Here is an 11,937-nt window from a genome sequence, read left to right as displayed (position 1 = left end):
GAGCAGTTAGGGATGATCAGGCAGGCAGGTATAGGGGTTAGGGGTGATCAGGCAGGCAGGCAGATGGTTAGAAGCAATCAGGCAGGTATGCAGAGTGGTTAGGGCGATCAGGCAGGCAGGTAGGTGAGCGGTTAGGAGCCAGCGGTCCCCGATTGCGAGAGGGTGCAGGTCGGGCTGAGGGACCCCCTCCACCCCCTTGCACGAATTTCGTGCACTGGGCCTCTAGTATAAACATAAAACCCATATATTGATACATATATGATGTCACATTGATCTTAGCAAACTATTTCTTTGGGGGGAGGGTAGAACATTATTTACATTTAGAAAATTATTGATTAGTTTTTGTTTCTTTGACGAAGCTTCCTGGTCAATTAAAAATTCCACCTAAAGGAAATACTGCCAAGATTGACTTACACGTGTATGGATATTTAAATGTAGAGCTAGTACCAGTTTAATACCTTTTATCTTTAAATGCTAATTTCTCCAATTGGCTTCTCCAAATTATATCATCCTCTGTTTTATTGAAGAACATCAGCTTCACCTTCCTTAAAAAAAAAACAGCAACAACTCAAAAAGAACTATTTCAATTACATTTAAAATATGCATGAATCAATCTAAAAGTAAACTAGCAAAAATGTTTTTTTAGTGCAATTAGGTAACTAAAAGAATCAAAATAAAAGAGAATTATGTTTATAATTAGCTAGGACTTGAGGAGGCAGAGTTAAGAAATGAATGAGGAAATGAGAACATGTCTATTAAGGTCTACTGAGGAATCAAACAATTTAGAATACCTTGTACTAATCTAACAGCTTCATGAGGGATAGTAATTAAAGATAAAATTACATACCTGAGACTGGATATATTGGTCAAAGCATAATTCAGTATTTTAACCATTGGTGTGAAGCCTGTTCCAGCTGCCAATAAAAAGAGATCTTCCAATTCTTGGAACTGGGATATTTTAAAATTGCCTTCAGGATTGCTTACGGAAACAAAATCTCCTAAATTATAAAATATAAACTAAATCAGAAAAAAAAAAAAAGCAGGGAAACTGAGAAGGCTACACCTAGCTGAATTTAGAACACTGGTGAGTCACAGGATGAATGCTTAGCTTTCAGACTCCATCTTAGTATTTAAGGTAGTATGTAAGGAGTTTTAAGAGTATTCATTAGGCCCCCAAGTATGTCTGGATTATATCACTATAATCAAATTAATAATCATGTTTTATTTCACTCATTTAATTACACAATTAATTTCCCAAACCATCTGGACTCTAATTAAGTACTACTGCCAAGTACTTAAGTACAAATTACCAATAAATACAGGCTCTACATAGATTGCTAAATTAAATTATAAGCACCTAAAAAGCAGAGTCCATGTCTCCCTGTCTTGCACAGTACAGGGTAGAGAAAAGATATTTCTACTTACATATTGATTCTTTTTTTTTTTTAATCCTCACCAGAGGACATGTTTATTGATTTCAGAGAGAGAGGAAGAGAAATACCGATGTGAGACAGAAACATCAATTGGTTGCCTCCTGTAATTGCCCCGACTGGGATCAAACCTGCAATCTAGGTATGTGCCCTGACTAGGAATTGAACCCACAACCTTTTTGAGGTACAAGATGATGCTCCAACCAACTGAGCTACCTGGCTGGGCTACATATTGATTCTTAACCATAGTAATAAGATTAGTAGGAGAGAAAATTGAAGTAAAAATGTATTGTAAAATCTTTTGTTAGTAAATGTGCTGACTTCACTTCCATCAAATCTTTTAAAAGACTAATGGATTAAAGCAAGAAGAGTTTGTTCTTAATTCACTTCTATAAAAACAAAGCAAGTTCAGAAACTGTACTTGGAGCATGTTACTTCACAATATAGAATCAAAATAGCTGAGAAAAACTATTTTCTGAAATGCAGTTGAAATAACCACTATGTACCACTCATATAAGAGAATTGCCTTTAGGACATTTCAGAAATTTTCAATGTAATTTGAAAAATAAAAAATAAAGCTGTCCATATTTAAAAAAACAATTTGAATTTTTAAATGCTGGATGTTCGTAATTTTTCCTTTCTTTTCCATAGCAGGATAGTAAGAATCTTGCAGTAATTGATTGTTAGAAGTAAAAGAGCTCCTTGTTATAGTTTGAAAGGGACCATAAGGTCAGAATATCCCTGGGATATTACTAAAAAAGCCTCAAAGAATGATATGATACCAACTTGGTAACTTCTGTCCACAGTCCAACATCATAACACTGATTAGACTTGGGCAATGTACCTCTTGCTAATCAAGTTCACAAGAAATTCAAGTACACATGCCAGAAAGGTCACTGACTTCCAGTCAGGCTATCTGCATCCACTCACCTGAAAATTACCCACCCCATTTAGGGCATCTCATTCATTTGACATTTGAAAGGCCAAAACAATCATATAAAAGTTGCTTGGTGAACATAGGATTGAACAAAGTGGATAACATTATAGTGCACTTTGTTTGGGACATAATGAGGCTGCAGTTATCACTACCATGGCAGCATACATGCCTCTAAGTGAAACAAGTGTGCGTGCCATGTCTAGCTCTAGCTCTGTGGATAGAGGTGAAAACACACTGATCCTGAGCTGCAGGCTTTCCTTTTTCATGTTCTAGGGCCTCATCTAGAGGCTCACTCTCCACCTTGCTCTGCTCACTCAAGCTCTAAAACAGGCTACAATACCGCTGCTTGTTTCCACTTGCTGTATTACAATCACGTGTCAGTCCTTCACAAAATAGATACCTTCACTAGATTTGTGGATATTCCAAAATTCTTTAGGTTCACATTTTTAGTCAATATTTTGATTTATGTAACCCAAGATGACTAATCACATCATTGCATAAATATTTCTAAGCTTAACTTTCAAAAAACAATGTAATTTTCTTTATTTCCAAATTTTCGTGATCTACCTCACTGTTACTCCACTGCACTGTTAATACTGCCTTAAAAAGGGGAAGAACACTTGTACTGTTAGGCTCAGGCAGTGAAAAACTGAAGACACAGAAAAAGGAGTAAAAGCAGATAGTCTCTAAACCTTAATCAATTTCATTATAGTCTTTTTAGTCATTCTTTCAAAGTATATTTATTGGGAGCCTTTTATGTGCCAAGTGCCATGCTAGGTGCAGGAAATACAAAGATAAATAAGACACTCTCCCTTTAAACTCAAAGTCTTGTAAAGAAGAAATATTATTTATTCTTATCCTAGAGTTATGAACAACGTGTCAGGATTTGCAGGGGTTCAGAGGAGGAGGGAATGTTCATAGAAGTGATATTTTTGTTTGGTTCTTTAAAAAGGGCACTTTATAGATAGAGACAGGGTTGTTGGGCATCCTAGGTGAGGCAACTCAGAGGTGAGGTACCTATGAGTGAGTATGCCAGGCTTGTGGAACTCTGAATAGCACCAGGATCTGTACACTGAGAGATGAAGCTAGAAAGATCATGAAAATATTTGTAGGTCACGCAGGGGACTTACTCAGTTAGATAATGGAGACTCAGCAGAGGCTTTAAAGCTGCAGAGCAAAATGGTTAAATCTATTCTCAGGGCAGTTTGGAAAAAGAACTGGAAAATTCAGATAAACAGAAAGAGAAAGACCCCAGTTAGAGGCAACTGAGAGAGACCAGTTAGAGGCCAAGAGAGAAATGATGAAGGCTTGATCTAAGAGGGTGGCTGAAGGGACAGAAAAGATTAGAAAGTCACGGGGAGGTAGACTCAATAGAACACAGTACCTGACTGGATTGGGAGGAATAAAATGGGAAGACTCAAAGCTGGCTCAAATCTCCAGACTGGGTCAAGAATGAACAGTGAGTGATGTTGCAAATAATAGAGATGAGTATGGAGTAATGATAGGTTGGGTGGGACAAAGAGAACATGATTTTGGTTGCAGACATGTTGAGTTTAAGACATTTGATAGACTCCCAGATGGAGATAACTAGAGGGCAGTATAACATGTGATCTAACCCAGAACACAAATGGGGTAAACAAACAAACAAAAAAAACAAACATAAAATACTAACCAATCTGAAGATGATCAAGCTCTGGTGTAAAGAGTCCAGCAGGATAGATTTTGATCAGAAAGTAGATGTATTTATTATTGGGAATAACTGGTTCCTTAAACTCTGAGAGTAAGGAAGCAGATACAGGTGTATATGGCTTCACTATTTCAGTACCTAGAAAAAGTCATGACAAAGAAATTCAATTCTAAAAATCTAAAAAGCTCTGAATGAAGATAAAACACACAAATTTTATGATGCAATCAATCAGCCTATATTAAAAACTGTACTCCTAATGTTTATATAGTTCTATGGTCTATATGTGTATAGTACAGATAGATATATACCCCGGGTTAATGTGAGCTGAAATAATTTTAACAAATCAATATTTTATCTATAATATAAACAATCTGTTTTTATTAAGTGTGACATACAATTGGGATTTATGTTAATAAACTCAGACAATCATCTCTTCTATCAGCATATAAACTTTGTAATAAGCCACAACAAAAATGGCATAAAAAGTTTACACAGAGACTTAAGTAGGTACTGACATAATAATTTTAATTATACATAAGTTTTTTGCAATGGTTACTGATCATTTATTTGGGTTTGAGAAAGGCAAGAATTTCACATTTTACTTTATACATTTAAAATTGTTTTAATGTTTAATATAGTATATACTGCTTTGGTAACTGGATGAAAAGAATATTAATCCAACTACTTTAAAGAATAGTTTTTTAAAAGGGTAAATGTTAATATTTCATGTTATAATAAAAGTGTAATATGCTAATTAGACTGGACGACCTTCCAGATGAAGCCCGGGTCGCAGGTGCCTGCCAACGGCTGGAGGGAAGCCCGGGTCCTGGGTGCCAGAGGGAAGCTGGTGCCGACAGCCGGGGGAAGGAAGGCCTACTCTTGCACGAATTTCATGCATTGGGCCTCTAGTTTCATGTTATATTTTAGCTGGCCAAATTCCAAAGAGAGGGGAATCATCACAAATTTGCAAGAGCACAATACTACACATGGCTGCTTGACGTATACAAAATGAATGTATACACTGCACTGAGGAAGATACCAGTTATTGGATGATGACCTGGCATTAGATGATGAAGAGAGAGACTTCATAGTGTCATCATAACCGACCACCTCCACCACAGCCTGGCTGGGAGTCTGTTAGATTGATGGCTGGAAACACCTTGACTGACATGAGAATGTTACATTTTGCAGCTTCAAAAAGCCAAGAAAATGTTACATATCAGTAAGAAGGGTATTTAAAACAAATAAATGAGGTAATTTTAGGATGAAAAGGAGAGAAAAAGAATTCACACAGTAAGGAATTTACAGATCTTTTTATACTGGTGGCACAGATAAGGACATCATTTATAATCATTCACTCATCTTGAAATCTTATAAATTCAACTTTGTAAATGACAAGACTGCAAGTGGCTTTTAGAGATGCTGGTATGTTTGCAGGAGTTGTCTTCACGAGGGGCATTTGTGCACTCCCGCACCTCTTTCCTCTAAGGCAACGGTTCTCAACCTGTGGGTCGAGACCCCTTTGGCGGTCGAACGACCCTTTCACAGGGGTCGCTTAAGACCATCCTGCATATCAGATATTTACATTACGATTCATAACAGTAGCAACATTACAGTTATGAAGTAGCAACGAAAATAATTTTATGGTTGGGTCACAACATGAGGAACTGTATTTAAAGGGCCAGAAGGTTGAGAACCACTGCTCTAAGGCTTTGTTAGTAATAAATGACGGTGCTGGTGGAACCATCTCTGTGACTAGTGGCAGTTTCTTTGTTCCATGCAATACTACGGCATGGCTGTGGTTCCAACATGCAGGAGCACTAGAATCTGGCCATCCCTAAATCCAGCTGCCCCCAAACACTTAATAATCATCTCCATGGGTGCTTTCTAAAGAGATTAGTGCTGTTTTAGAACAGCTAATAAAAAAAGAAACTGTTCCTCCAAAGGCTCTACTTGCCTTACCTGCAATAGTTAGCTTGAGGTAAACATGTTGCCCAATTGGCACCTGAAGGTGAGTGCTTGGTGGCAGCATCAAGCAGAAAAGCTTCGTATCATGAGTGGCATCTTCCTTGGAAATTAACTGGCACCTTCTGTAGTACAAACCTAAAAAGTGATTCATTTTCTCTTATTAATGAATAAGTTAAGTAAGAATAATACTAGACCCATTAAGTGAAAGCACAAACTCAGCTTTTGCTCTTTGATTGAGCTGAATTTCACTAAAAGACCTATGTTTTTAAAATTTATCAGTACTTTGAAAATTGTCTAGTGTTAACTTTTTTCCATTTTATTTCCTGAGATATCTATTTTTCAAAACCTATGAAAACTTCTATAATTTGAAAATAAACTTTATAAAATAAATGAGTATTATATTCCTCATGTCTATTATAGCATGTTAAAATTACATTCTAAGTAATTAAAACCTAATTTATTTCTTCTTAAATTCACTCTTTTTTATAATTCTATTTTAAAGCCTTATATTAACAAGTTATATAAATAGTAGATGTGAAAAATATTTGACAAGCAACAAATTTACATTCTAAATTCTTTTCTTACAGAATGGAAAAGTTCTGAGACTCAACTACTGAAACTTTAACAATATTAGCACTACTAAATACCTTTAGAAATATTTCTTTGATAAAGACTGGAAAAATATACATTCCTGTGTCTCTATGTTTGTACTATACATATGTATATTATACACACACACACACACACACACACACACACACACTCTAGGGGCCCAGTGCACAAATTTGTGCACCTTGAAAGGAACTGTGGGCTGTGAGGCTGCGGTGGGCACAGAGGTGGGTCTCGGTCCATCCTCCGTGCCCCCGCCCAGCCCCTCCTGCCGTGGCCCCCAGTCCCTGTCTGCCAGCAGCTCTGCTCCTGCCACCACTGCTGCTCCCACTCCCTGATGGCGCCAGCCCCCACTGACAGCGCAGAGCGACTGGGGCTGGTGCCAGCAGCAGGTGTGAGCGGGGCTGGAGCCATCAGTGGGTGAGAGTGGGGCTGGCGCCATGAGCAGGTACGAGCGGGGCCATCGCTGGCAGCGAGTGCGAGCGGCAGCTGCAGGCCCCTATCACCCCTCAGGAGCAGGGGGAGGTGGAGAAGCCCTGAGGGGCAATCTGGGCCAGCAGCTGCTGCTCACACCCGCTGATGGTGCCGAGCGATCGGGGCTGGTGCCAGGCACCAGCAGCGGATGCGAGTGGGGCCAACACCAGCAGCAGGTGCAAGCACCTGGTGCGACCATGGTGCACAGGAACAAAGAATTTTCAGTAACCACCAAAGGCTCGCCCCGATGACAGCTACTGGCGCCCAGCTTAGGTCTGGCACCCCTGCTCACCTGCTTCACCATCCCACTGTGGCCGATGCCTACCATGTTCCACGTGCGCCCCCTGGTGGTCAGCGCACGTCATAGCGACCAGATGTGGGGTTGTTCGGTTGTTCAGTTATTCTATTCAACTATTTAACTATACTAATTTCAACATCTTTCCTACAAAAGGCTGCTATCATTTCAAAAGAACATCCTAACTAAAGATTTTAAAAGTTTTAAGAAAAATTTAAGAAAGTTTTTCTATTTCAATTGGACTGAGGACAGAGAAAGCTATAGCTGACACAATATGAGGAAAAAGGAGTAGAAATCAGATGTGCTGGCTATTGCAGTCTGGACAATGCCATTATTTAAGTTTAAGTGTCAGGTTTTTGGCTTTGTAAGCATAGACAATTACACAAGAAAATGTCAAAGTAAATTCTAAATTTGACATGAGAAGACACTGCATTAAAAGTATTCAACTTATATGTATGTTTATTTTCAAACTAAAATTCCTTTAGCTAAGAAATTTCAGGAGGAGGAAGCCAGTATACTAATCAATAATTTAAGTTATCTACACTGAAAACCTAAGAACCATGTGATGGACTAAACGTTTCAAGATACTGACATCAAGTTAATCATAATACTTAGATGATATAAATATTCAGCTTTGCTACAGTGAATAAAATAATCTACAGCCTGGCCGGTGTGGCTCAGTGGTTGAGTGTCAACCTATGAACCAGGAAGTCACAATTACGGGGTATGCAGGATGCAGCCAATAGATGATTCTCTCACCATTGATGTTTCTCTCTCTCTCTCCTTCCCCTTCCTCCCTGAAATCAATGAAAATATATTTATTAAAAAATATAAATTTAAGAATAATGAAATGCCATAACATAATTCAAAATGATTCCTTTTTAAAAAAATCTATAGCTTTTATTCTGGTTTAAGAAGGGAAAGAAAAAATAAGAATTATCTTTGTTAATTTAGTCACATATATGAAAATATCCCCTAAACTTTGAGTCATTTAACAAAGTAGAAAACCTAATTTGCTGAAAAATACATGCCTGGCTCCAATTTCAGACAAGAAAGCTAAAGCTACCTATGGTGGTTCATACCTCAAGGAGAAATGTATGGCTGGGATAAAGAGTTCATGGAAAGCCTTGGGAAATTACTGAGAAGAATAACTGGGCAATATTCATCCTAACTATTTCCAAATGGAGGTCAGCCTTGGTTCTCAATATCATTTATTTCTTGAACTTGGCTTTTATTAGGGCAAGAGATTTCATTTTCATAATATCTGTTTTCATTTTATTGTCTTTCACCTAATCTCTTCGGGTCTGTTAGATCATACTGTTATTCCTTGACATTCTCTCTCCCTACCTAATACCTCCTGCTCTGGTAAAATGAATCTATTTAACCATTCCCACACAAGGCTTACTCTTCCCCCCCTTCTAAAAACCCGCAAAATACCTAGCACAGTAAGTACCAGTAACAACAATTTGAAGCTCTACCTGGGAAGACTTTCATAGTTGTTGTAATTATTTTTGAAAGCTACTTTCAAAACACTGCTTGAAATCCACCTTCTTCAGTGAGTCATTCAAGGTCAAATTCATCTGCATCTGTTCCCTTGAGATTACCTCAGAATATGCTCTATTTGTACTATATAATGTGCCCTTATCAGCCTGTTTCATTATAAGAGTATTCTTTCAAAAAATTTTTAGAGAGAGGGAGACATCAATTTGTTGTTCCACTTATTTAGGCATTCATTGGCTGATTCTTGTATATGCCCTGATTGGGGATCAAACCCACAAGCTTGGCATATCAAGATAATGTTTTAACCAACTGAGCCACCCAGCAGGGCAAAAAGTATTCTTCAATCTCATATTTTGTGTACAATTTTCCTCTACCTGAGAAAATAATTTCTGATGCCTTTGTTTCATAACACAGTACCTAAAAGAGCCTTCAACACATAGTAAGTTCTTAAAATATGGCTACCTGGTACTTTTCTAAAAATTAAAATATTATCCACAATCATCTATGATAATAAAAGCATAATATGCTAATTAGACCAGACGACCTTCTGGACGGAGCCGGGGCTTCGAGGGAAGCCCGGGTCCCGGGTACCAGAGAGAAGCCAGTGCAGGCAGCCGGGGGAAGGAAGGCCTACTCTTGCATGAATTTCACGCATTGGGCCTCTAGTATTTTTATAATTTTAAATAGTTAAAGATGGTAAACTGAATACATGCAGTTAGTTCCCTCTAACTCCCCCACATCCCAAATAAAAGCAAAGATGTTGTGCGTGTGTGTTTGGTTGTTTTTTTTCAGGCATAAACCTGCAAGGATAGAAGAATGAAAATTTTAAGTAGCAACAAAACTTTGCGAGCTGAGAAGCCAAAGGGATGATTGATAACTGACGTGGCAGAGTCAATAAAGCTAAATCCTAAACTAGAGGAGTACAGAATGTTAAGAATCAACAACCCATTTGTAAAACAAGATCCCTTTAAGGCTCAGAAATTGGCAGGACCAAATACCTCTGGATCAGAGGGAAGGCAGACCTAGAACCACTTTCTGGATAGAAAGTTCATTTAAGAAGCTTAGATGCCCTCCCACCCTCAACTTTCCTGAAGTCCTTCCCTATTTAGCATAGCCACATAACTGAACCTCTCTTATTCTGGCAAAGCATGTGAAGCTTGCTCTCCAGAGAGGGTAGAACATAGGACCCCTGAATTTGGGCTTATGTTATAGGCCAAACTGTGTCTCCTTCAATTTTCATATGCTAAAGTCATAACCCCAGTTCCTCGGAATGTCACTGTATTTAGACACAGAAAAAGAAAATTACGTAAGTTTACAGGCACCTAGCATTTTTCCCCCACGTGACTTCTGAATTGTTGGGTGCAAGGTAGGAGAATGTTCACTCTGGAGACGCTAACAAAATAATGGCATCAGACTTTCCCAAAGAAATGATCAGCCATACAGTGAAAATGTTACTGTCAACAAGTCACACCTATATGCACAGTTTCATATCAGCTTTTAGAGTTCCACCCTGAAATATGAGCAGGTAGTCAAGGATAAACAGACATTCAAAGAAAGCATCTAATATTAAAAACAAAACAAAACAAAAAAACCCACAAGTTTTCTTTTATAAGTGTGGCTCAACTGGTTGAGCATCATCCCATGCACGGAAGGGTTGCTGGTTTAATTCCCGGTCATGGCACACACCCAGGCTGCGGGTTCCATCCCCCTAACCTAGTGCATATGGGAGGCAACTGGTGTCTCTCTCTCTCTCTCTCTCTCTCTCTCTCTCTCTTCCCCGTACTCTCTCTCAAATCAATAGAATATTAAAAAACAAAGAAACTTTGAGGACACAGAGATTTCACAGAGAACAAAAAACCATTATGGTAAATTTAAAAAACATAAGAGAAGCTAATTAGAATAGCATACTAAAACAAAGAATCAAAAATCAAAAGGTCTTAGCGTTAAAAATATGAGAATAGAAATAAATAATTCAATAAAAGAGCTGGAAGTCACAGCTGAAAAAATCTCCCACAAAGTAGAACAAAAGGACTAAACTGAAAATAAGAGAGAAAAGGTAAGATGATTAAAGGACTGGTTAAGGAGGTTTAAAAAAAAAAAAAAAGAATACTTCTAGAAAGACAAAACAGACCATGTAGAAGAAAAATCAGGGTCGTTAAGTTTCCATAACAAGGATTAGCACAAAAGGATGGATATCCTGCCCAAAGAATGAAGAGAGATCCATACTAAGGCATATCAAGTTGTGAAACTTCTAAACATTTGGAACAAGGAGCCAATTCTACCAATTTCCCGAGAGAAAATATAGTGTGTTGACTCTGAAAATTCATTAAGTAGAACATAAATATGAACTCTTTTCTATAAATACGTTATACTAAGATAAATGCTTAAAAAATAAAGGAAGAAAGGAAGTGAATGAAGAAATGAGATGAAGAAAGGAAATGATTTACATCCTTTAGGAGTAAACTGAAAAACTGGTTTAGTAAGCAGAAAAACAATAAACATGCCTTTTTTAATAGAAAAAAATGAGCATACAAGGCATAAACTTAAACTTGTTTTGGCACCTTTTATAAAAATAAACCTGAAAAAGTGAATGGTTGGGCAGCATTCTAAACACAAGTGGCTTCTCCATTAGGTATCATTACCTAATGACTTCATGTTATGTCTAAACATTAGACAGTAGAATCTGAAATTTAATCTGTTAAAAAAAAAGGTGTTCCATTTCAACTTTTTTTTTCCTTTTTATTGAATTTATTGGGGTGACAACGATTAACAAAATTATAAGGGTTTCAGGTGCACGTCATCTGTACACTGTATTGTGTGTTCACCACCCCAAGTCAAATCTCCGTCCATCACCATATATCCCCCCATAACTTCCTACACCACTCACCCTCACTCCTCCAGCAATCACCTCACTGTTGTCCATATCCAAGAGTTTTTTTTTGCTCAATCCTTCCACACACCCCGCCCCCATTTCAAATAGGAGATAGAAGCAAAAGCTCACCCAAAGTGGCCTTTCACACTCTGAAACAAATGTGCC

At 37.9% G+C, this 11,937-nt stretch overlaps 1 protein-coding gene across 4 annotated transcripts in view; it reads right to left on the bottom strand.

The window, feature by feature from the left end:
* Positions 1 to 11,937, bottom strand: part of LOC102249144 (cytochrome b5 reductase 4) — a 77,468-nt gene that overhangs the window by 13,196 nt on the left and 52,335 nt on the right. For all 4 annotated transcript variants that reach the window (XM_014542663.1, XM_014542662.1, XM_005869948.2 and 1 more), the window contains 4 exons: positions 6,017 to 6,157; positions 4,040 to 4,192; positions 848 to 998; positions 459 to 545 (listed from right to left, as the gene is read on the bottom strand). In XM_014542663.1, coding sequence (XP_014398149.1) covers positions 459 to 545; positions 848 to 998; positions 4,040 to 4,192; positions 6,017 to 6,157 — 532 coding nt within the window. The remainder of the gene's footprint in view (positions 1 to 458; positions 546 to 847; positions 999 to 4,039; positions 4,193 to 6,016; positions 6,158 to 11,937) is intronic.

This window comes from Myotis brandtii, unplaced genomic scaffold (genome assembly GCF_000412655.1).
Source record: "Myotis brandtii unplaced genomic scaffold, ASM41265v1 scaffold31, whole genome shotgun sequence".
NCBI classification, from domain to species: Eukaryota; Metazoa; Chordata; class Mammalia; order Chiroptera; family Vespertilionidae; genus Myotis; species Myotis brandtii.
Note: the sequence above shows the minus strand (reverse complement) of the source record. Positions and strands in the feature narration are given on the sequence as shown.